General features: G+C 37.4%; 1 protein-coding gene across 8 annotated transcripts in view; it reads right to left on the bottom strand.

The window, feature by feature from the left end:
- Positions 1-17,760: 17,760 nt before the first annotated feature.
- LOC116307976 (neuronal acetylcholine receptor subunit alpha-10) overlaps positions 17,761-24,319 on the bottom strand; it is a 48,421-nt gene continuing 41,862 nt past the window's right edge. For 7 of the 8 annotated variants that reach the window (XM_089039021.1, XM_089039019.1, XM_089039018.1 and 4 more), the window contains 6 exons: positions 21,678-21,826; positions 21,452-21,496; positions 20,753-20,895; positions 20,241-20,538; positions 19,103-19,361; positions 17,761-18,995 (listed from right to left, as the gene is read on the bottom strand). In XM_089039021.1, the coding sequence (XP_088895147.1) occupies positions 18,370-18,995; positions 19,103-19,361; positions 20,241-20,538; positions 20,753-20,895; positions 21,452-21,496; positions 21,678-21,826 (1,520 nt within the window). In that variant the 3' untranslated portion in view covers positions 17,761-18,369. The remainder of the gene's footprint in view (positions 18,996-19,102; positions 19,362-20,240; positions 20,539-20,752; positions 20,896-21,451; positions 21,497-21,677; positions 21,827-24,319) is intronic. The other variant, XM_089039023.1, reaches the window with a different exon arrangement.

The following is a 24,319-nucleotide window of genomic DNA, read 5'->3' as shown; positions in this document are numbered from 1 at the left end:
CAGACAAATTTTCATACAAATAAGCCAATCACGATATAGTATTTATACAAAATCTGGCAAATGTTTACATTTTCCTCTTTAATAAGTTATATATTTTACTTTATATGTGCGTGTGTGTGTCTATGTTATGCAGCCTTAAAAATGTGACTTGTGAATTGGTTTTAAAATTTGTTGTAGTTGTACTGTAAGTAGGTTTTCCAATAATTTCTAACCTTCATGATAAAAAAAGCCAATGAATGATATTAACTAGCAGTTTGAAAACAACTTTATTTTAGTCTCATATGATTGAATGTTTTATGTGGTACTGACCTAATGGGAAATTCATAAATATTGTTTGCTATCTGTAATAGACCCAATCGGCTAACGTGTTGCTATAAACATTTCCACCCAATTCAAACCACATTGTAAGTTTCATTGTTCGTTTTATTTTGGTTTCAGAGTTGAATTCGTAGAGACAAACGATTCTATTCCCAGAAGGTTTGAGTTGGGTGGTAACGTACATAGCAACACGTAAGCCGATTAGGTGTGTTTTGATTCGAAACAACTTCGGGGTACCCCTAGCGACCAGTGTGCTTTTAACTCTTAATAGAGAGTCCTAGATTAACGTGAAACGTCAGTTGACCAGTAAAAAATTCTTTTAAATTACTGGAAAAGAAGCGCAAAAAATTCCAAGTAGTAGAAAAACAAAAGAATATTTGAGCTTGGTGAGAAGGTTTGTAAAAGGTAAAGTACAATACAGGAAAACTATGAAAACGTCCTCACGTTTGCGGTTTGCGGGGAGAAAAAAAAGTCAATCTAAAACTCTCTAATAGCGCAAAACCTCCCAATCGAAACCTCAACAAAGTATAAATTTTCTGAAAGCTGAATAAATGTAGAAACTATTCTGTTTTTTCCTTTTTGTAAAATAAATTTGTCCTTTTAAGTTAGAGCGATTTATTCAAATTTTCACCTTGGCATCTTCGCGCAGTTCGATGACAGCCGGTAATGATCGGAAACCAATGGTTATTACCTTTCCGAGATCACAAGACATCACTTGTCAAACGTTTGCGTCCGATTTTTGATTAGTTGCCCCGTTGCTTTTTTATTCGCTCCTAAAGTTATGTTATATCAGCTGTATCAGAGCCAAAATCCAAGATAACTTTGGAAATAAGCAAAAAATCAAAAATCGGAGACACTTTTGAATTAACAACTATCCAAGATGAACTTCCTCAAAATTTCAGTTAAATCGGTCAAATTCCCTTTGACATCGGACTCAAAATGTACGGGTAACTGAACGCAAAATGACATCCGAGAAAAATGCAAGATGCGAGTTGATTCAATGCGAGATGCGAGTTGATTCAAATGCGAGATGCGAGTTGATTCAAATGCGAGATGCGAGTTGATTCAAATGCGAGATGTGAGTTGATTCAAATGCGAGTTGATTCAAATGCAAGATGCGAGTTGATTCAAATGCAAGATGCGAGTTTACTCAAATGCAAGATGCGAGTTGACTGAAGTGACGTCATTTCTGTGAGTGACGTCATTTCCACTCGAAGGAAGGTAAATTTCTTTGCTTTAAACAGTTTCAATGCAGTTTCTTATTGTACCCATGAACCAGCATGGTTTCTACGGAAGCTTCTAGGGGACATGCGAGATGCGAGTTGTTTAATGCGAGATGCGAGTTGATTTAAAATGCGACATGCGAGTTGATGAAAATGCTACATGCGAGTTGATTGAAATGCTACATGCGAGTTGATGAAAATGCGACATGCGAGTTGATTGAAATGCGACATGCGAGTTGATTAAAATGCGACATGCGAGTTGATTGAAATGCTACATGCGAGTTGATTAAAATGCGACATGCGAGTTGATTGAAATGCTACATGCGATCGAGTTGCTGATTCCATTGCGAATGACGTCATTTCTTCCTGATGTCCGAGTCTGAGTAAAGTAAGTATTCCCTAGTTTCCTTTCGTTTTATTCTAATATGTTCAAATATACAGAGATTTTTTTACATTTTATTACGGGCTGAATTCCTTGCACTTTGTTTTGAGGACTTACTTAGAAGCTATTAGATGCAGGACGATGTCCAGGACTGAGATTATTACGATTATTAAGACTTACTTTCAACTCGCATGTCGCATTTAAATCAACTCGCATTTTAAACAACTCGCATGTCGCATTTTAAACAACTCGCATGTCGCATTTTAAACAACTCGCATGTCGCATTTTAAACAACTCGCATGTCGCATTTTAAACAACTCGCATGTCGCATTTTAATCAACTCGCATCTCGCATCTCGCATGTCCCCTAGAAGCTTCCGTAGGTTTCACATGTAGTTATTTTGGTAACAATTGCGACTGTTATTGGCCTCATGATGCATGACTTGTCGTACTTGATAATCCTGATATTTCTTTAGTGCCATCCATAATTTATTCAAATAGAATCTATTGGATCCCATTGTTTATTGTTACTCTACACACAATGATATTTTAACCGTACAATCGAATATTAACCCGTGAAATCATATTAGACTGTTCCTTTTGTTTATTTGATTCATTACACTCTATTGTTTCGTTTCACGGGTTGAGTAAGTTTATTATCTAAATGGGGCTAAATGTAATTTAGGCAAATTTAAAACCTCAACTAAGCCTGCTAGCCTAAGCACCGTTGGCCAGCGGACCATCCACGCTACGCATTAGCCCTCGCTTCTGGTGATGTATTCACTAGCTAGATTGTAGCTTGTATGCCATCTTTGCCATGCTTGCCATCTTACAAGTGGCCCCTCCCTCCCCTGTATGGTTAAGTTTGGTCATCATAGGTAAGTATTATCTCCACTGTTTTAACAGTGTGACAGGTACCAGTGTTGGGATGTGGCCCGGTTGCCATGGTTACCTCCTTGCTGGGGGATATACTCGCGTAACCGGACCCCGCACTGGTACCTAACACAGACTCACTAGTTGATGAGTTTTAACTCTAATATGATGTAAAGTACTCTAATCCCGAAGGCTTAGCTAATCATTAGAAAAACACAGTAGCTGGCATTTAAATTTTGTAAGTATTGATGAGATTTGAATAGCAGTTCATTTATAACATGTGTGAACTGTCAAATAAAACATGCATATGTATTTAGATAATACTTTGTATTGGTGCGGTTGTGCGGTAAAAAATGCACTCGTCTTACTCTTCGTTTCGTTTATTTGATTGCGTTAGAGAGTTCCTAATAATAAAGGACAGATTACAATTTAACGATAAAACAGAAAACGATTAAAGTAAACGGAAAGCAGAAGAAATAGAAAAAATACTTACAAAACGATGTAACTAGCTAAAAACTAGTGTGAGCTGCGTCGGTGTTTCTAATGAAACAGTAATGATGAAAAGGTAAATTATACACCGTGAAAAGATGAAAAAACTTACTGACGTTTCGGACGCTAGTCCTTCGTCGGAGTAAAAGAGAAAGAAGTGGTAGAAAGGAGTGTATATATGATAGAATAAGACAAAAGAAACCAATGAGAGCAAGATAGGCAAGGAAACAAAAACAAACAATCAAAAGACAAAAGAAAAGGTTAGTTGAAAGTAAAGCGTTCATTAGTCCCGTTGGGACTAAGAGTGCCCAATAGGTGAATAAGCAGCATTTCTTTGGTCTTGCGACGATCATTGTTGCCTTTAAGCAAAGAAAAACCGAAAACAATGAAGTCAGAAAGAGAATGGTTAGCTAGATTAAAATGGCGGGAAACTGGTTTGGTGGGATCGTTATTGCGAATATCATAAAGATGATTGCAAATGCGATCACCAAGACGGCGGCCAGTCTCGCCCACATACAAAAGATCACAGAGGGTACATTTAATACAAAATACAACATTAGAAGTGGTACAAACAATATGGTCAGTGATTTTAACAGTTGATTTAGGACCGACAATAGAAGTGTGAGAGGCTATGTGAGGACAAGTATAACAACGTTTACGAGAACAGCGAAAAGTACCAGGTTCTTTGTTAGAGGGAAGAACTCCCATGACCAAGAAAGAACGAAGATTACGATCATGTTTATAGGATCCCTACAGATGATGTCGTGGATATTCTAAATGAGTACAACGTGAGAACCGTTCCTTCACAAGATAATGTCAAAGATTTGATAAAGAATGTGGCGTCCATGGAACTAGTTTCTAGACCTTACATTGCACTAGCAAACACCAAGAAGGGAATGGGGCCTTTCTGGGCAAACGTATGGAAAAAAATGATCGACGCACTGTACAGCCTCTGTGAACCAACCAATTCCGCAGTGCTAATGAGCCTCGCATTTCAACTGTCAACGCCCCAAGAAAATCGAGTGTTTAGATGGCTAAAGAAATACCTTATGGAGTCCGATATAAGGACAGTCACGAAATTTCTGCAATTTTGCACTGGTTCAAATATCGTCGAGCCCACCCGCCCCATTGCACTAAAGCTTGAAGTTATGCCACAGGTGGCCATGAGGCCCAAGGCCAAGACCTGCTTTAGAGTCCTATCCCTGCCTATCAACTACTTATCCTATTTCCAATTAAATGAAAATCTTGACCCAGTCTTTTTGGTAAAAGGAGCCTGGGACCTGGAAGATTACTAAAGCAAAACATACCGTAGGTACAGCTTTTTAGCAGAAAAACTGTCATTTCTTAAAAGTTTAAGATATTAAAAGGTATTAGGATACGTTTACGACCACTATGCGCGCAGACTTAAATAACGCGCTGGCTTTATAGTATAACACAAACATAGTATACATTTTCTGAAAGTTGAATAAACATAGTTTATGAAGAAATCTTCAAATTACGATCTTTTTAATTGTTGTTCACATTATTGTCCCCGAAGCGAAATTTGACCATGCCTCAGTGAAAACGTTAACGCACACGTACATTTTAACCTATGTTTGAGAAAAATGTCTTAACATACTCAGGAGATAATAAGCTCCTAAAGGGTGTCCCAGATTTTTTGATATCTGTTTTATATCTCTCGCTATTTTTGATCAAAGTTCGACGATTGCTTTTGGAGTGTTGTTTAGAGTAATCCTTTTTTGGATCATGAGTTACTTTATAAACTCTCCAAATTTTAGAAAAATCGAATGAAATCCAAGAGGTTTTAGCGGCAAAAAAGATTCGAGAAAATTGCATTTCTTTGTTTGGAGCCGGAAGCTGCAGGGAGCCACGATTGTGTTGGCCAAAACACCTGGAGCCTTCTATTTTGTCATCACTTGTCAAATTATCTGTTGTTCTGGACGATCGCAATTTAGGATCTTTTTACAAGGACAAAGGAGCATTTGGACTCGATGTTATCGCAAGCGACGGGACATTTCCGGTCTTTATAAAGTCACGATTTTGATTTGTCTCAAAATTTTGGTTTTTCCAATCAAAAATTGCAAGAAGTTTTACAAACATATGAAAGACAAAAAATTAAAGTTACGAAATTTCAAAAAAAAGTTTTTTTCGAGCAAATCGTCATTTTTCGTATCCTAATACCTTAAGGTTACGGTTTGTTGTGCTAGAGTATTTTTACTGTACAATTATTAAGAGTGTTGAAGGCATACCATGATACATGAGAGGATAAATAATTAGAATTAGTTAAATGTAATTATATTTTTTTGTAATATTTATTTCATAATTACACTAAAATGATTCTGATTAAAATGATTCTGTTCTTTTGGATTGTTAGTTCATTACTGAATAGAAATTATTATTTCATGCTTTTAGTGTTTGTAATCTATGATGTTTGAGTTACTATTTAGGGGGCCTACAACCTTACACAAAATAACTTCGGTGTTACGAGGACGCTTTTTCAAAAATTACGTTTTAGTTATTTCTATACCTTGCACTTTCAAAGTGTTTCCCCCCATCTTCCCTCTATCCAAGGTTGTATGGATGAGGCACTAGAACAACACTGTTCAGGCAGGGGGCTGAAGAATGAAAAAACTGAAAAGCTTGAGTGTCAGCTGCATTAATGCGATTCTCAAAATTCTGCGAACTCAGACATTTCAACGGCTTGTTGTGAAATAGTTTTTTTTGCTGCCGTCAATCAAAAATAGTCGGTACCTTTTATATAGTTTTTGACGGGCGGCAGTGAAAAACCAATTCCAACGGGTAACTTGCAACTACCGAGCTACCGAGTTCGCAGAATTTTGAGAATCGCAGTAAACAGTCATCATGGCCCAGACTTTGATATATACTGGGTATTTGATTACCATTATAAACAAATAAAAATATAATTGATAAAGTTCGATTTGACTATTTCTATTATATTTTTCATTTTCATCACTATCTCGTTCCCTATTATCTGAGAAACTAAGATTCTTAAAGCCGGGGGCGGAATTGATATCAACTATAACAATTATAAACCCGGGAGAGGTTTTTAATTACACGGATATATTGTAAGCACTCTATTTCCAAAAGAACAAAGCAACAGTAGTCTACCTCTCTGAATTCGATATAATTTAGTATTTCGTGTTTTGCATCGAAACAATGGAATTTAGGGCTTAGTTGATATTTTAAACCAGTTCAAACCGCGCCCTAGCGTTTGAACCTTTATGTATTATACTGAGCGGTTTCCTTCAAATCAAAAACAAATATGTTGCAATTATAGAGAGAAATTAACTGATCCATATTTTGAAGTTTGAATCAATTATATCTTTTATATCTTTCGTACTCTTTCACTCACTAATTCGTCATAACTCTTTGCGCAAACCGGTTTCGTCTACTCTAAATGACCTATTAGACGCCCGGGGCGTCTATTACATTTTCGTAACGAAAGGGGGGAGCGAGGGCGTTTAATAGATAAGCGGCATTCATTAGAGAGGGGCGTTTATTTCAATCTTTAAAAGCTGAAAATAAAGCAGAAATATGCCCAAAATGTAAGAACAGCAACGAGAAATGTTCAATAACAGATCACAGTCAACGAGTTAAATTGATTCAATGTCAACATCGGAATAGTCCTCTGGTCATCAAGCATTTATTCCCTTCATTTGCTTCATCAATGTCTGAGTCTAATGTCACTAAGGCCCCGTCCACACGTATCCGGAAATTCTTGTATCCGCAATTTTTGTTTTTGCGGATACGAAAATGTTTGCGTCTACACTCAGCGTATTCGAATCGTTTTCGAATCGTTTTCACTGTCCACACGCACGCTAGTGCCTAGTCCATTTGACGGATAGTTTTTCTTACTGAGCATGTGCAAAATCGTGTTTACGTCAGCGTATTTTAAAATTTGCGGATACGACCGTCCACACGTATTCCGTATTCGAAAATGTCCACTCTGGAGACCGTTTTCGAAAATTTCCGGATACGGATACAAAAATTTCCGTACACGTGTGGACGCAACCCGTATCCGCAAAAAAAATTTGCGGATAACAAAAACATCCGGATACGTGTGGAGGGGGCTAAAAGGGTCTGGGCGTTTGCGTTCGTCTAACACAGAAAGCTGCATCTTGAGTTGCTCGAATCCTCAATTGTTCCTGTGTAGTATTATGCAAGGACAAATCGACGAAAGCTTGCTGACATTCTTAGCAGGGAGATAAAAGCTATCAAAGAGCGATACCCGTACTTTGCGCTCGAAATAGAGGAATATATAATTAGAAAACCATTATTGATTAAGCAAGAAACTGAATAAATAAAAATAAAAATTTTAATAATAATAATAACAATAATAATTCCCGATATTGTCTACAGCGTAAACAAGAGCATACGCCAACAACTACTACCAACGAAGACATACCAACAAAGCAAAGCACAGATGACCATCACAGACACCAAATACAGAATGTGCCATATGGCTACAAAATCAACAACACATGTACTGAGTGGCTGCTCAAAGATCGCCCAAAGCCTTTACACAGCCAGACACGACAGAATGCGGAGACCGATATACCACTGTTTGCTGGAAAAGTACAACTTTCAGGAAAGCGACAATGGAAAGCCATGGTACCAACAAAGTCTACCATCAGCAGTACTTCAAAATGAAAAGGCAAAAATATACTGGAATGTACCCTTTCAACTTGAGAAAGCTCAAGAAAACAGTGCCAATAAACCCGACATAGTTGTAGAAGATAAAGAAACTAATGCTTGGACACTATTTGAAGGCACAGTTTGTCATGTTGGTAAGATTGCGGAGAGCTGTTATAAAACAAGAAAAATACACGGAACTACGTGCAGGCATCAGAAAAGAGTGCAAAAGCTCAAGTGTAAATCAGATTAACATAGTGTTTGACTTTCTCGCAGGACATCACGAACAGCTAAGAAAAGACCTAAGAACAATTACAAATACAGACAGGGAAGTGAACTTTCTTATAGAACGATGCCAGAAATGGATTTTAAGCCAGAACGTTAATATGGTCAAGAGGTGCTATGAATATGCATAAGCTGAAGAAAGAATTGAAAAAAAATGATGAACTTAACCAGCCTAGACTTAGTCCGCTGGCCAATGTAAACATGATATATACAGACAAATAAAACTTGCCATAACAATAATAATAATAATAATAATAATAATAATAATAATAATAATAATAATAATAATAATAACAAGAATATGTCAGCAAACATGAAATTCTATGGAACATTGTAAAGGATACCATGAAAGAATCAGAAGAGACCAAGAAAGAATACCAACAGCGCAGGCAGAACGAAAGACTGAAGAAATCACTTTCTCTGTTGATCTTCACCTCTTCGCTTACTTGTCTGAGTAGTGCATCTCTCTGAAACAATTCTGTTAAATTGCACGTGTAGTCTGTTATAGTTCCCTGATGTTTCTCTTTAGCGTGCTTCCACAATACTGATCCTTTATTTTTGGAGTCCATCTCCCGCAAATGTTCTTTTCCTCTTGTATATGTGTTGCGGGCTGTCTCTCCTATGTACTTCTGGTTGCACTCAGTGCATTTAATCTCGTATGTGGCATTAGCAGCTTTACAGGGACCTTGTCCTCCCGTTTGGCATACGATACAATCTTCTCTGCTACACTTCTTCTCTTTGAACGGATCTGATCGTTGCAATATTCTCTTCATACTTGTACCAGCTTTCTCGATGATCTTTATCTTTATGCTTTAATCTTTTACATCCTTTTCTAATCTCTTCTTCAACTCAGAGTTACAGGTAGCAGGCACAAATATAACACTACTGTATCCACCTTTCTTGAACCAAGTTTTCTTTTTAAGTTCTTTCTCCTATTCTCTCTCTTTCCTCCTCCATTTTTTCGGTCTGTACATCGGTTCTTCTCCTGATTGATCTTTTATTACCATATCCTTGTAAGCCTTCATTGCTGAGTCGACAACCTCATGCCTCATCGGGCAGAATGGCTGGACATATCATTATGCAAATTTAATTACTACACCTCAGTGTTTCGAGCTCGGCGCGGGAAGTTCAAATCTTTGAAGCAAATTTACAAAGAAAACAGTCAAAACGCGTCAAGTCTGCCGCGAATATTGGTTCTAACTCTGCTGTTTCTTTTCTTTTTTCAACTCCTACCAGCTGGTTTCGTAAGAGGAAATATTTATCAACTTTGTTCCATTGATTTTTTCTGTTTCTCTTACAAACTCACGACGGGAAAGAAGTATTAATATTGGGTGCATTTTGGTCGATTATGTATCTACACCCGACATGCTTAAATGTTTCCGTTCATTTTTATAATCATTCAAACATTAAATGATCTCACTACCAGCGGGAAATGATAAATCGAATATGAAATTCAGTCTTCATCTTATCAGCTGACCATCAATAACTATCTGGATAGCGGGAATTAAACTTCAAGCAAGATAAACAGTTTCGTCTTCATTAGTATTCAAGGCTGAGCACATTTCAAATTTCCCGCACAAGGTTTAGCTCCGCCTACTTATCTCCCTAGAGAAAACCTATCCGATCGTTACTCTGGAAACACCTACGCTCTCGTTTCGCTCGAATGCTCCACACATCCATCCTACGCGTCTCGACGTTTCAATAAAACCATATGATTGCTGGTAAAAATACCCATCCACCATCAAAACATCATCAAACTCTCATCAAGAGTTTTACGTCTTGTCGAGTGAGTTTTATTCACATCAAAACAATAAACTCTCGACAGTCAAAGTCTTGTCGAGTGAGTTTTACTCTCACAAACGACCCAAAGTCAAAGTCTTGTCGAGTGAGTTTTATTCACATCAAAACAATAAACTCTCGACAGTCAAAGTCTTGTCGAGTGAGTTTTACTCTCACAAACAATCCTCTTAAAGTCAAAGTCTTGTCGAGTGAGTTTTACTCTCACAAACGACCCAAAGTCAAAGTCTTGTCGAGTGAGTTTTACTCTCACAAACGACCCAAAGTCAAAGTCTTGTCGAGAGTGAGTTTTACTCTCACAAACAATCCTCTTAAAGTCAAAGTCTTGTCGAGTGAGTTTTACTCTCACAAACGACCCAAAGTCAAAGTCTTGTCGAGTGAGCTTTATTCACATCAAAACAATAAACTCTCGACAGTCAAAGTCTTGTCGAGTGAGTTTTACTCTCACAAACAATCCTCTTAAAGTCAAAGTCTTGTCGAGTGAGTTTTACTCTCACAAACAACGACCCTCTTAAAACCAAAGTCTTGTCGAGTGAGTTTTATTCACATCAAAACAATCGTCTTAAAGTTATAGTGTTGTCGAGTGAGTTCAGTGAACTTCTTGTTGTATCCAGAATACTGCATTCCTCATGGTCTTTGCATTCACGTGTCGGACGGTTTGCTCCCATGGTAATTCCATGGAAATACTTCTTGTGTTAGGATAGTTCGTTTAGTAGACCATGATAAAGCTGATCTTGCATTGATGACTTTACTTTTACTTTACCCTCTCTTCTCCAACATCAATCTCCTTCTCCTCGATCCTAACCTTCAAATCAAGTATTGGTAGTTTGTCATCATCGTGATAAGAAGGGTAGTCCACTGTTATTTCAATCGATTTCTGGATGGGAATTTCCGATTGTTTGTAACAGATACATGGACCTTTCATCTGGTTTCTTTCTTCTGTCTACTTCTTTCTCATTCTCAATGATAGACAGTTTTCCATCTATGTATCTCGTTCCGAGTTCAGGTACTTCCATGACTACATTGATGTCATCTACGTAACGTTGATACATATGAAGATTTAATCCAAGACTTCTGGTAATCTCTCTACTTCATTATATACACACCGAACGCATAATTTATTACTACTATACTATGTCTATTCTTTGCGTACATATTTACTGTGTTCAACTTATCTATAGAGAAAAAATATCGCTCTGGGATCCTCACGAATACCCTACATTTCATATTCTGGCTGCGTTACCAGCGTGGTTGGTCCTTGTAGTGTAGCGGTTAACACATCGGACTAGAATACCGAAGACGTGGGTTCGAATCCTGCCAAGGGCATTTGATATTTTTCTCTTATTCTCTCTACTTCTGGTAATTGACGTTAGTTTCCTGTCCCACCATATCATGCAAAGTTGAGCTAAGACTCCTGTTAACTCTAATCCGATAGCACCTCCCTCTTTTTGTTTCTTTATATCTGTATTGAAGGTGTACACATGATTATTCATGATGAATAGCAGAGGTATTTTCATAGCTTTAACCAGCATACTGCGTTCAGTGTTCTCATCAGCTACTTTTGCAGCTTTCTTCCATGCAGCAAATCTTTTTACTTTCCGTTCCTCCATACCACAACCTGTCATCAATGGGCATCTTCCTCTGTTAGTTCTTCTGGAAGGGCAATGATCTAACAGGCCTTTTTCTCTCAGATAGACTTCATTGTGGTTAAGGGCGAGGTATAGTCCAATCTCTTCTACATCTATTCCCTCAATTCGTACTTCGCTCTCCTTGAACAGCTCACATGCCTTTTCAACAGTAAAGTCTATATCCAGGCTTGGATATAAAGCTTTTACATCTGCTGATCCAATAACTAGGTCTTCTTTCCGTTTCATATCATTTATCTAATCTGAACTCTGCTACCATCTCCTCGGTACTCATACATACACTTGTTTCATCTTTCCATACCTTTGTGAGTAACAGACTCATTAAATGTGATAGGTGTTCATTGTAGGACTGTACTGCTCCAAACACAGGTCTAACTGGAGATCCATTGATCGGGTCTTCTGTTACCTTGTGATCTTTTCTAATTGTATATAGTGGAGCCAAGGGACAGCTACTGGTTGTCATGTTACTATTTATTCTCGATGTATTGTTGGTATTTTTACCTGCAGCCAACATTCTCGTCCACATGGTTGAGTGTGCATTCATTAGTGTCTCTAAGTCATCGTATTCCTGTTGAGGTTTTGTCTTATCTTTCAACACGTGTGGCTCGCTAGCTTCGATGTAATTAGCTGTCGTGTCGACTGCCAATTTCCCCGACTTATCTGTTTGATAAACTACAATGTCACTGTTCTTACATTTCTCTTTTAAATATTTCAATCCTTTTCTTTCTGCTGCTGTTAAATTGGTCCATTCTTTGCTCATTTTATCAGGTTTGGCATATGAGTTAAGTAATTCTAACATTTTGTTCTTTAAATGTTGAAGGTTTAACTCTTCTTTCTCATCTAACGCTGTGGGGATGATCACTCGCTTATTAAAGGGAAGATCGGTAGCTCGCATCTTTCTCATGTCGAAGGTTTTGTTATCATGGTTGTAATAACTCTTTCTCTCTTCTGTGCCATTATTTGTGTTCTTTCTGTCGCAGCGATACTTTACAAATCCTTTTCCGAGTTGTGCTTCAACAGAAGCAACATATCAACATTAGTATACACAGCAAATTTTGGTAGGTTGAGGGTATTACTTTCATCTTCATCAGTACTGCAACCTCCATAACATAATGGTTCAGATCTGAATGTTGTCGGCAATTCCTGATATTTCACAGTGTTATACCTTCTATTTCATCTGGTATATCTCTCACTATTTCATAGTTCTTTCTCAAGAAAACGATCTTTTTATTTCTCCTTTCATCGAGATGTTTTCTTAACAGCCTCTTTTTTCTTCTCCACAGTTTAATGTAATGGTGAAGTATTTTCTCATCCAATAATCGTTTAGATTCTCTCCATACCTTGGTGTTATTACGTCTTTCCTTGTTTACCTTCATAAGTGCGTCTTTGAGCTTCCAATCCATTATCATGTTTACCAACGAAACCTTCCTCGCTCATCATTAATTATCCATAATTAATAATTAATGGTGATAAATCCATAAATTAATGTTAATTTACCGTTTGTCTTTCTATTGTTTGTACTTGACTAACCTTTGGAGGGGGTGTCTATTAGATACGGGGCGTTTATTAGAGAGCGGGTATCTAATAGGTCATTAGTCAACCGAATAACTATATTTGCGTAATTATAAAGTTGTCTTAGAGATTATGAGACTCACAATGGAAACAAAGCCAAGAATATTTCAAAAACATTTCATGATTACAAGATTACAATTAAGATGATGCTGATTATGATAGTGATGATGATAAAAAAACAATAGTAATAACAGTAGTGAGATGATGCTTCTAGACGGTGATTTGTAAGTATCATAACCATATATTGTAGATACGGGATAGATCAGATATTTTTTTCTCACGGTGTCTGGCGGACGATTAAAGTTGTAAATCTACTAAAATAACCATTCTGTCAAGTAAGTTAGCAAACATATCTGTTACTGCACATACCCATCGATAGCACTATGGACACAAAATCCGAACGGCTTCAACTTATCATAACCATCTATGTGCCACACGTAGTTTGGGCCCTGGATTTGATTCCATCAAATGTACAAATTATAAAGTACGGTAAAGCGATGATAAAGTAAGGGGCCCTGACTTGCTCATTTAGGGGAGCTTTCATAAGTTATTCTCGGGGTGCATGTTATGTCATAGCCGCCATGTTGCACGGTGACGATAACAAACCATTCTCTTGTTAGTGGAACCAACATGCCGGCTGTTTCATTGTTATTTATGTCTCAAGGGATTTTGAGTCATTTGCTTGCACCCAAGAATAGGGTGGGGGATATAGATTTTATATTTCGCAATAATATTTTCGGGGCGGCCCCACTCAAACATAATATATTTTTAGTAGACTAATTATCATATTCAAGGTTACTGGAGACCTTCAGGGGTATGTTTTGTTTAAGACTCTCTTCGCAACACTTTAAACAAAACCCCATAAAACTATAGCATCGTTTTAAAGGTCATATAACAAAGATTCAGAAAAGAATATCATTTGAAAGCGAATTTTTAATTTGAAACAATGCTGGAGCTTAAAACACAAAATTGGGCATGTTCAGTAGAAATGAATAAATGGACATGGATCTAGCGCGTATAGCCAAAAGAATTTCACTATGTGAATAAGCAAAAGATAAACTACAAAAGAGTGAGAGCGATTTTTGATATTTTGCTTCCTTAAAAAGCTTTTGAATTTTAAAGTTGGAACGTCGGAAAATTTCAATCCCGGTTAATGTTTTACCGCATAAAAGACGAAATACTCAAAATATCAAAAATCGATCACACCCTTTTGTAGATTATCTTTTGCTTTTTCACATAGTGTGGTTCTTTTGGCTATACGCACTAACGCTATTTCCATTAATAATAATAATAATAATAATAATAATAATAATGTAAACTTTATTTTAATTTTTCTTACACACAACTGTAAACCTCGCTATAAATTAGGCAGTTTACAATTTTCTACTTGAATCGATTAGAAGAAAAGTTTGAATAATACAATCAAACGGACATTAACAAGCACAAAATTATTATAAAGAAAAGAAGAAGAAAAAACCCTAATAGTTTAAAAATTCAGGATTTGACCATTCCTTATTCCTACAACAAAATATGTAATGTGTTGCATCTCTCTCGTTTTCGCCGCCATCTTGAAAATATTGAAACGAGAGAGACTGTGGACGAGTATTTTGGTTCCCAAAGCATGCTGGGTCCAAGTTTTCGGGACCCACAAGTCCTTTCGGTCATTGTACCGTTACAGTCTCTAAGCGTGGAGACGGAACGGACGAGCGAGAGACTGTGGAAGAGTCTAGAAATGTTGTTGACTCTTTAGCCGAAAAAACTCCTAACGCACTGAGAAAAATTTATAAAAACAATTTTCTTGAAATCATTAACATTGTTAGGATTCAACAGTTCTTTATACTTAGTTTGTTTACGTAATAAGTTCTTATCCAGGTTAGATTCATGGCCGACTGTCAATTCGAGTATACAGTCAATTCAAAAAATGTTGTCTTCGACCAACTCAAGCCTACGCGACTGGACCGAAAGGAACTCTGGGTAGCAATCATTGAAGCCGAGTTGACTCCATAATTTTATCTGACTAGTTATGCCTGGTTTACAGCACGAACCTTTGTAGGCGAGCGGGAAGTGTTGAAGTAGACGTTTTTTTTGAATTGACTGTATATAGCAGAGACTAGATAAACTAGTTAACCGCGTCGGTGTTTGGAATCGAACAGTAGGAGAATTGATTTAACTTAATACACCGTATGGTTTGTGATGTTTAGAAACTGACGTTTCGGACGTTAGTCCTTCGTCGTTAGTCCTCCGACGAGGGACTAACGTCCGAAACGTCAGTTTTTAAACATCACAAACCATACGGTGCATTAAGCTAAATCAATTATCCTACTGTTCAAGTAAATAAAGGCGTGCGTCTGAAATGGTTATTAAGAGGTCTTTTCTTTGACTATCTCCGGTGATAAGGGAAGGGGAGATAAATGTTGGTAGATCGGCATAGAGTGTGACGTCTTTGACTGTTGACAATGATTTTGCAATGGACTGTAAGATGGAGTCATGTCTCCAAGTATAGCGACCCTGATTTAGATACTAATTGCACCCAGGAACAACGTGAAGGACCGATTCTGGCAGTAAGCACAAGGAACAATCTGAAGACGAAGAGATGCCTCATTTGACCAAGTTTTTTCTTTTGGGAAGAGTATTATTGATATAACGGATGGTGAAGTTATAGATAATAATAATAATAATAATGATAATAATGATAATAATTTATTTCTTGAAAAACGCAACTACTAAGTCTCGATGCTTTTTACAGTTATTGGGGAAAAAAAGAAATATATATATATATATATATATATATATATATATATATATAATGAAATATGCATATATATATATATATATATATATATATATATATATAACATATTTCAAAAAATCATTATTGCAATAAAATTAATATAATTAAAAGTTTTCACCTCTACGGAACGTGTCCAATTTGTGTTAAAGGCTCGGCATTGTTTCAAATTAGAAAATGGCTATATACTCAGCTTTTAGAACTTTTTGACATACCTTACATATGTACTTTCGTCGTTTGAGACGTCTTTTGTTCTGCAATTGACACCATCTGGATCGAGAACTCCAAGTGCGATGCGAACTGGATTATTTTCTGATGAACGTAGTATAGGCCGCATGGCACGACCCGGATTTTCGGTGAGGATTTATGGAGGGGTGATATGGACAAATTTGTTATTCGTTATACAATCTTTTATATTTTAGCGTACCAAGGGCCTATATATGTAAAACCTCTATGTGATAAGCCGTACCTCTAAGCGATATATGGTAATATTTAGTGTAATATGGCGTACTTGAATGCGATATGGCGTACCTCTAAGCGATATGGAGTACCGCTATGCGATATGGCGTACTGTAATGCGATATGGCGTACCACAGGCAGCCCAACCATATAAGTGTCCAAAGATTGAGTTTGGGCTTCCTGTGGCAAAATCCCGAGAAGGTCTAGGCACGACTAAACACAGCATAGTCTTCATGGGCCAAATATCATGGCGGCAGCAAATGAAGGTCAGCACCGAAGTACACAAGATTTGCTTGTCATTAATGCTAGGGAAGTTCTTCTCGATATACTTCGACGCCTGGAATCTGGCGTTTGTACCAATGTCAATGTGGACTACATCAGATATCGAGTAGAATGGCTTATTGCTGTTATAGCACGCTTTGGCCAGTCGTACGAGAAGGAAGTAACCATTATCGAATACTTACAATCTGAACTATCGTGTTTAGCTTTACTAGAAATCGACAACACCCTTGGAAATTTTACACCACCGGTGATAACGTCTGATCATAATCCAGGTAGAGCTGCAACTGTTCGCAAGGTTTTTCAAACTTCCTTCCTTTGTGATCAGACGTTATCACCGGTGGTGTAAAATTTCCAGGGGAGTTGTCGATTTCTAGTAAAACCAAACACGATAGGGCATGCTGGCCTAACTAAAGAGAAAAGCAAGCAAGCAAGTAAGCAGCAGAAAATCAAAACGAAGGTTCAAAAGCGTCCAAAGTAAGACAACAGTGGCTGATAGAGACGTAACGACGGATCGTTGACAAGTGATGTCAACAATAAATCGAAAACTATTAAAAACGTATTATTAAAAAAACTATTAAAAACGTATTCGAATTGGTTTGACCGTCCACACGTATCCGTTTTCGTAAAATTTGCGGATACAGACACAAAAATTTGCGGACACGTGTGGACGCAACCCGTAACCGTAAAAAAAAATAAAATAAAATAAAAATAAAAATTGCGGATACAAAAATTTGCGGATACGTGTGGACGGGGCCTTATAAAGCACGCGCTCGCAAACAATCAGAATGCAAGCTTTATTACAGCGCAAAGAGCAAAAGTATGATCACATTTAAAGTAGTCGCATGTATTAAAAGTATTTATCAAACAACGCACTTTGAAATTCCAAGTATCTTCACTTGTGGAACGAATTAGTACCCTTGATTGCAAAAGCATTGTGGGGTTTAAAGCATATAACATACAAGCTGGGACCAAAAGGTATGCATGGAAGGACCAATTTATCATCTGATGTATTTATTTAAGTTACATAGTCGATATCAAACATGTGTTAAAAGCCTCCACCCTTTCTATCAGTCCAAGAGTTTCTGAACATTTCACTAGTTGCAACACTGGATACATCTCATTAACATCTTAGCTTTTATGTCCTATGTTTTTTATGTCCGACAATGATCTTGCCATTGTGCGTTTTTTTTACACATAATCGAGGCTAACCCGTAAGCAACTCGAAGTTGGAGTATTAAGACTGGTAAGATAAATATATAGAGAGCTCAAAAAATGCATGTTATCCATTATTTAACGTCCATCTGGAATTAATACAATTTCGAACTAAGAATATTGAAAGAAACCTGTGAAAAAACGTTCATAATTTAGGAACATATTTTTTTGAGCTGAAACTAATTTTTTTTAAACTCTCGAGACACCTTTACCCTCCCTTCCCCACAGAACCTGTTTCCAGGCTATAACTACTCTAGCTAGTTGTTTTGCAAACTTTCTTCAAAGAAATGGCAGTGAGAAGTTTGTTCTTCTTATATCCCATTGAGATGTAACTGAAAAGCTACTTCTTTCGGGCGAGCTAAAATGTGTACCACCCGGTATGATTACGCTCTTACGGAATAAAAAGACCACGTATTCTTGGAGACTGTAGAAATATTGCCATAGCAGATGCCGATCCAACGACAATTGATACTACCAAGAGCACTCGATCGAGAACACGGGCAGCATCTTGCCACTCCTTTCTACGTATTTCTTCGTTCATGCGCTCAGAAAGTTGTAAGCGATGGACATTCATAGGATCATTTATTGATTGGTCTGTGTTACAGTTGTCCTCGTCCTGACATCCTCTCGTAGACCTTTTTCGTGGAATGTTATTACAAGGTACGGAGCCGTTTGGAGCCACAAGATGGTCTCTTTGAGTACAGCGCGATTGTGCGCTGTTTTCTATTAGGTCCATGTCAAGGTCCACTGATTCGCGGTCAAATTCATAAACGTCATTTCTTCTTACGTCCGAGGACTTGAAAGTCATCATGTTGATCATGGCCTCCTCATGCTGGGTCTCCATTATTTCTCGGGACGTACAGCGAGGTTTGCATTTAACTAGAGGCGCCAGCCAACCCAGCACCAGTCTTCTAAACCAAGCTGGCATCTCTGTTTTGCGGTGATAGATGTTAAGAATAATGCATGTGGCGGCTAATGCAGTGCCAATTTCCATGATGGAAACTGAGTAATACATGGCTAAGTGCAAACCAAGAAAAAAAAGGGTTAGGGTCTCTGCGATACTGGAGCTAACTTTCATAATATATACTGATAGACATAACATAGTTGATATTCTAGATACTTACCAAGTAGTGGAAAGTGCTCAGAGCTTGATGGTAATTTTTCCGAAGTTAGTTCTTGAAACACCGCCATAGACAGCAAAATAGTAATACCCAGTCCCACTCTTTCTCCTGATTCGGCAGGGAGAATAAATTCCAGAAATATTGTACAAGCAATTAGAGTGCACGGTAGAATCAAGTTCATAACGTAGTAGTAGGTACGGCGTTGTAAACGAAGAGAAATTGTGACTTCTGCGACTGGACTCTCAGACCAATCAAATTTTACCTATGTTAATTATGACTAAATTAGTGTGTCTCGCCCTCTTCGATCAAGTATTGGGGTGTACCTTTCTCATTTTGCTTATTACTTTTTCCTTCTATTCAATCAATAGCGTTGCAGCTACACCAACCACAGTGGCAGATCTTGGCGTGTAGCTTGGGGCATCCCCCCCCCCCACCCACTTATGTTTCCTACAATATCATTACAGCGCACTGCTAGGCCCCAATATCTATTCTCGACTTTCACATCCCCATAATGCCTTGCGTTTTTGGGGGTAACCATTCAAAAAACTGTCCCTAATTGAAAGGTTTCTTAACATGAATTTATGCTATACCTGCTTTTATCTGTACAATACTGATCATCAGTTTATTCCAAGTTATTCTTGCGTGTACAGATCATGAAGAGTTTTGGTCTTACAGAAAATATATTGACTTATGGAAAATGTTTAACATTTAGCTTAAACGTCTTCAAGCTTCTATCTTTTTCTGTCTTTTATTTCTTCATTTTATCTTTGGATGCTAAACAAGGTGTTTTCAGCATTGTCTGATCAGCCTTCAGCAAAATAAGTGTGTTTTTACCCTCTGGTTACTCCCCAAAGACGCAAAGGATTATGGGGGTGAGAAAGTCGAGAATAATTGAAATTTGTTGAAATAAATTTTATGCCCAATAAAACCTATTGAACTTAATTAATACTTAATTGTTTGTAAATATTTTCGATTGAAATTGTCGTAATTCTTAGCAGTGATAAATGATGGGCCCCTTTTCAAAATTCTACTGAGATCCGCCGCTGTAACATAAATTTAACCATATACTCGTTTTTTCTTGTGGGAAAATCAAGAAACCCGCGAGATTTGTAATATCGGAATAAAATAAATGAAATCATACCTCTTTCCTTTCAATGGTTGCAAATAGTACTCGCCATTCTTCGTTTTCTTGAAAGAATTTGGTGTCTTTTGGGCTGCGTGAAACTCGGTTGTTGCCAACAACCAGATTGAGGCTTTTGATATCACGTGTCCAAGAAGCAAATACGAGGTCACACGTCTGCTCATCAAAAGGGAAATACTTGACATCAAGCACACACATACTGTTGTAAATCGCCGGTGCACGCCATGTGTTATTGCCGTCATATTTTACAATGACTTTCGTATTGAACACACTTACTCCTTCATCTCTGTCATCAGCACTTTAAAGATAAACAATATATACGGATCTGATTGTTTATTATACTTTTAAAAATTGAATATTGAATATTGAATTGGGCGATTGGATACCTTTTCTAAGTCCCTCCCTTTTATAGTCCTTAGAGGTGGGGTCAGTAGTGAATGTGCTATTTATAACTGTTTATATTAGTTTAGCTCAGTTTGCATGGATACATGCACCATGAATATAAACTGTACCAATAATGACAGATCCGTGGCGCAGGAACGTACTTGTTGTACAGTATGATATCTGGCACCCACAGCATGTTAGCAGGTACACTGATCTCTTTGATGTTATCAAACTCTGTCGGAGTCCAAGTCAGCAAAGGGTTATTCCATTCCTGCGACAAACGAAGAAAGTTTAATACTTAATTGTAATCTTACCAAACGTGTTATATCAGCTGTAATGCCACATAACCCGGCGCTAGAGAAGTTCAAGATTAATTTGGATCCCCATAGCCTGGATCGGTTGATGGAAGTGCTGACGTTATCCTGTGTCTTATTCTGTCTGTATCATTTTATTTGCAGATACTTTTAGAGCAAAGGCAGCTCCTTCCACTCAGCTCAGAAACTTTAAGGCCCTTAGTGTGGATCCAGCCCCGGGGATTTGAACCCACGGCACAATAGACCGGTGCCCCACCAACTGAGCTAACCAGACGGCGGTCATATTGACGATGGAAAGGTTTAAAAAACGAGTGGTTTTAGGAAGTTTAATTATTATATGTATATTATACTTATGGGAGAGCATTTCTCTTCCCCCTTTTTAACCTTCAGTTTTAAACTAAGGGTTCTACTGAATTGCGCATACTCATTCCCGTCAAAAAAGCAAACGCAGTAGCGATAAATCATCTTTGGACGCTAGAGTAAATAGAAAATGGTTGTTAATGCTAAACTTACCTCTCTTAGCCATAAATGAGTTTTTATACTTTGCTCCTTTTCATTCTGTTGGAGAAAAATAACCCAAAACAACATTAAGCTACTGCTAAAAGTTTCATGATCGGCATCGTACGAAAACATGGATATGTTGGTCAGGTTAAGTTTGCTATTCCTCCTAATGCCGATAAGACGTCACTTTTTATCTTAACATTTTATTATTACGTTAATTTCAAGTCTCGGTACTAACCACTTTTGCTAGTCCTAGCAAATGAGCGTCGAATTCCACTTTTATTGGTTTCGATCTATCAACCACGGGTTGTACCAGTCGCCTCTCTTTATAATTCTTGAACAAATGCCTGAACAATCGTTCTTCTTCTGTTTCATTCCCAATTAAAACTGAAAACGATCAGGTAATTAATGAGATCCAATTAGTCAATTAATATAATATATATATACACTTGATTGCAGAAAGGTTGTAGTATACGTTTATACAAATACCTAATTTATTCAGTATATTTAATGATATGCAAAACAGAAAACTCGCTTTATTTATTATTTGTTTCATTCAATGAACGTCAAAATATTTTATTCTTGTGTTTTATATCCTACAGATTATAAATCAATTGGTTTTGAGGGTTAAAAAAGTAAAACTGCAATATGCCTCTCATTAGGTATTTGTATAAATGTATACTATAACGTTTCTGCAATCGAGTATATATATATATATCTGTTTGAGTAAGAAAAAGTCAAGACAACATTTTTCCCCGACAAGCCTATTTCGTGAATTGCTTCACTCTTCAGGGGATTTAATGATAAGAATATTCGTTACTATCATTTATATAGAAAAAGTATACATAATTATAGGACGCGCCATAAAATGGAGTAGCTGATATTACTGTTCTTGAGAGTCCAGACACTACAGCTAACAAAGACGCATTCATAACACTTAAAGACCACAAGCCGAACTTCGCTAATAAACCGGCCTGCCGTCTAATCAATCCTACTAAATCCGAGATAGGCAAAATCAGCAAAAGAATCCTCGACAGAATCAACAACAAAATCACGACAGCATCGAAATTCAATTAATGGAAAAACACTGCCTCCGCGATCGAGTGGTTCAAATCCATCAAAAACAAACAACAACTCAGTTTTATTTGCTTTGACATCGTTGAGTTCTACCCATCAATCAGCCATGACCTCCTTAACAGAGCGCTTGACTTCGCCTCAACATACGACAATATCACCAACGACGAACGAAACATCATAATTCATGCTAAGAAATCAATTCTCATACACAAGCAGAAACAGTGGCAGAAGAAAGGAGACACAACATTTGACGTTACAATGGGCAGCTATGACGGCGCTGAAACATGCGAGTTAGTAGGAAGTTTTCTTCTTTCTCAACTACAGAACCTTAACATCAACAGTAGGACTGTACCGAGACGACGGACTAGCCATTTCTAACGCCACACCGAAAGAAACTGAAAATATCAAGAAAGACATTTGCCGAATCTTCAACAATAATGGACTACGCATCACCATCGAAGCCAACAAGCAGATCATCAACTTCCTAGACGCTACTTTCAACCTAAACCAAAATACCTACCAGCCCTACATAAAGCCTAACACCACACTGCAGTACGTCCACCGTGAGAGCAACCATTCACCAATCACTACCAACAACATAACTGCCAGGCATCAACAGACGACTGTCATCCCTTTCATCCGATAAAGCATCCTTCGACCAAGCTGCCCCTCCATATCAAACAGCACTTGACGAAAGCGGATACCAGTACACCCTAAACCACGAATCAACCGCGACCACAAAACGCGACCACAAAACGGCATACTCTGGTACAACCCCCCATTTAGCAAAAATGTCAGCTCCAATATCGGACAGAGACTCCTTGGCCTAGTTGATAAACACTTTCCTAGAGGCCATAATCTTAGGAAAGTCTTTAATCGTAACACCATCAAGATCAGTTACAGCTGCATGAACAATGCCAAACAAATCATTGACAATCACAACAAGCGCATTTTACATTCACCGAGAGACGACAACGACACCGCAAACAACACAAAGGACAAGAAAACATGCAACTGCCGACAAAAGAACGACTGCCCGCTTAATGAAAACTGCCTCCAATCATGAGTTGTATACCAAGCCACCGTCACAAGAAAGGACAACAACACTACCGCAACATACATAGGACTCACAGAAAACGACTTCAAAACAAGATACAGAAACCACACCGCCTCATTCCGCCACGAACAACATAAAAACTCGACTGAACTCAGCAAATACATCTGGACTCTAATAATAATAATAATAATAATAATAATAATAATAATAATAATAATAATAATAATAATAATAATAATAATAATAATAATAATAATAATAATAACAATAATAACAATAATAATAATGGTTTAATCAATAGAATCCACGAGGTGGCTCTTCTCCTATTGATAAAACTATCTAATTTACAATAACATACACACAAGATAAATTTACGATAAACTATGAAGCTATAAAATAAATTAGACATAATAAGAAATAAGATTGACATAATTACTATTGGATTATTCTAAGCTAGACAATTATTATACAAGACTCTCAAGACTCCCAAGAACAGTAATATCAGCTACTCCATTTTATGGCGCGTCCTATCTTCAAGCTCCGCCTACAGCAGCTCCAGCAAAAGATGTAACCTTTGTCTTAAAGAAAAGTTTCTAATAATCTATCGATCGACCGGAACTCTCATCATTAAATAAGCGAAACGAACTTGTATCTTCATGCCGCCACAGAAACAAAGCATTACTACGCAACAGCTAAACTACATCCACTAATTAATTATGTATACTTTTTCTATATAAATGATAGTA

This window comes from Actinia tenebrosa, unplaced genomic scaffold (assembly GCF_029948245.1).
Source record: "Actinia tenebrosa isolate PJP-AT-01 unplaced genomic scaffold, QUT_ActTen_1.0 PGA_scaffold6__47_contigs__length_16458017, whole genome shotgun sequence".
NCBI lineage: Eukaryota > Metazoa > Cnidaria > Anthozoa > Actiniaria > Actiniidae > Actinia > Actinia tenebrosa.
The sequence above is the reverse complement of the archived record's forward strand: the minus strand, read 5'-3'. Positions and strand labels throughout refer to the sequence as shown.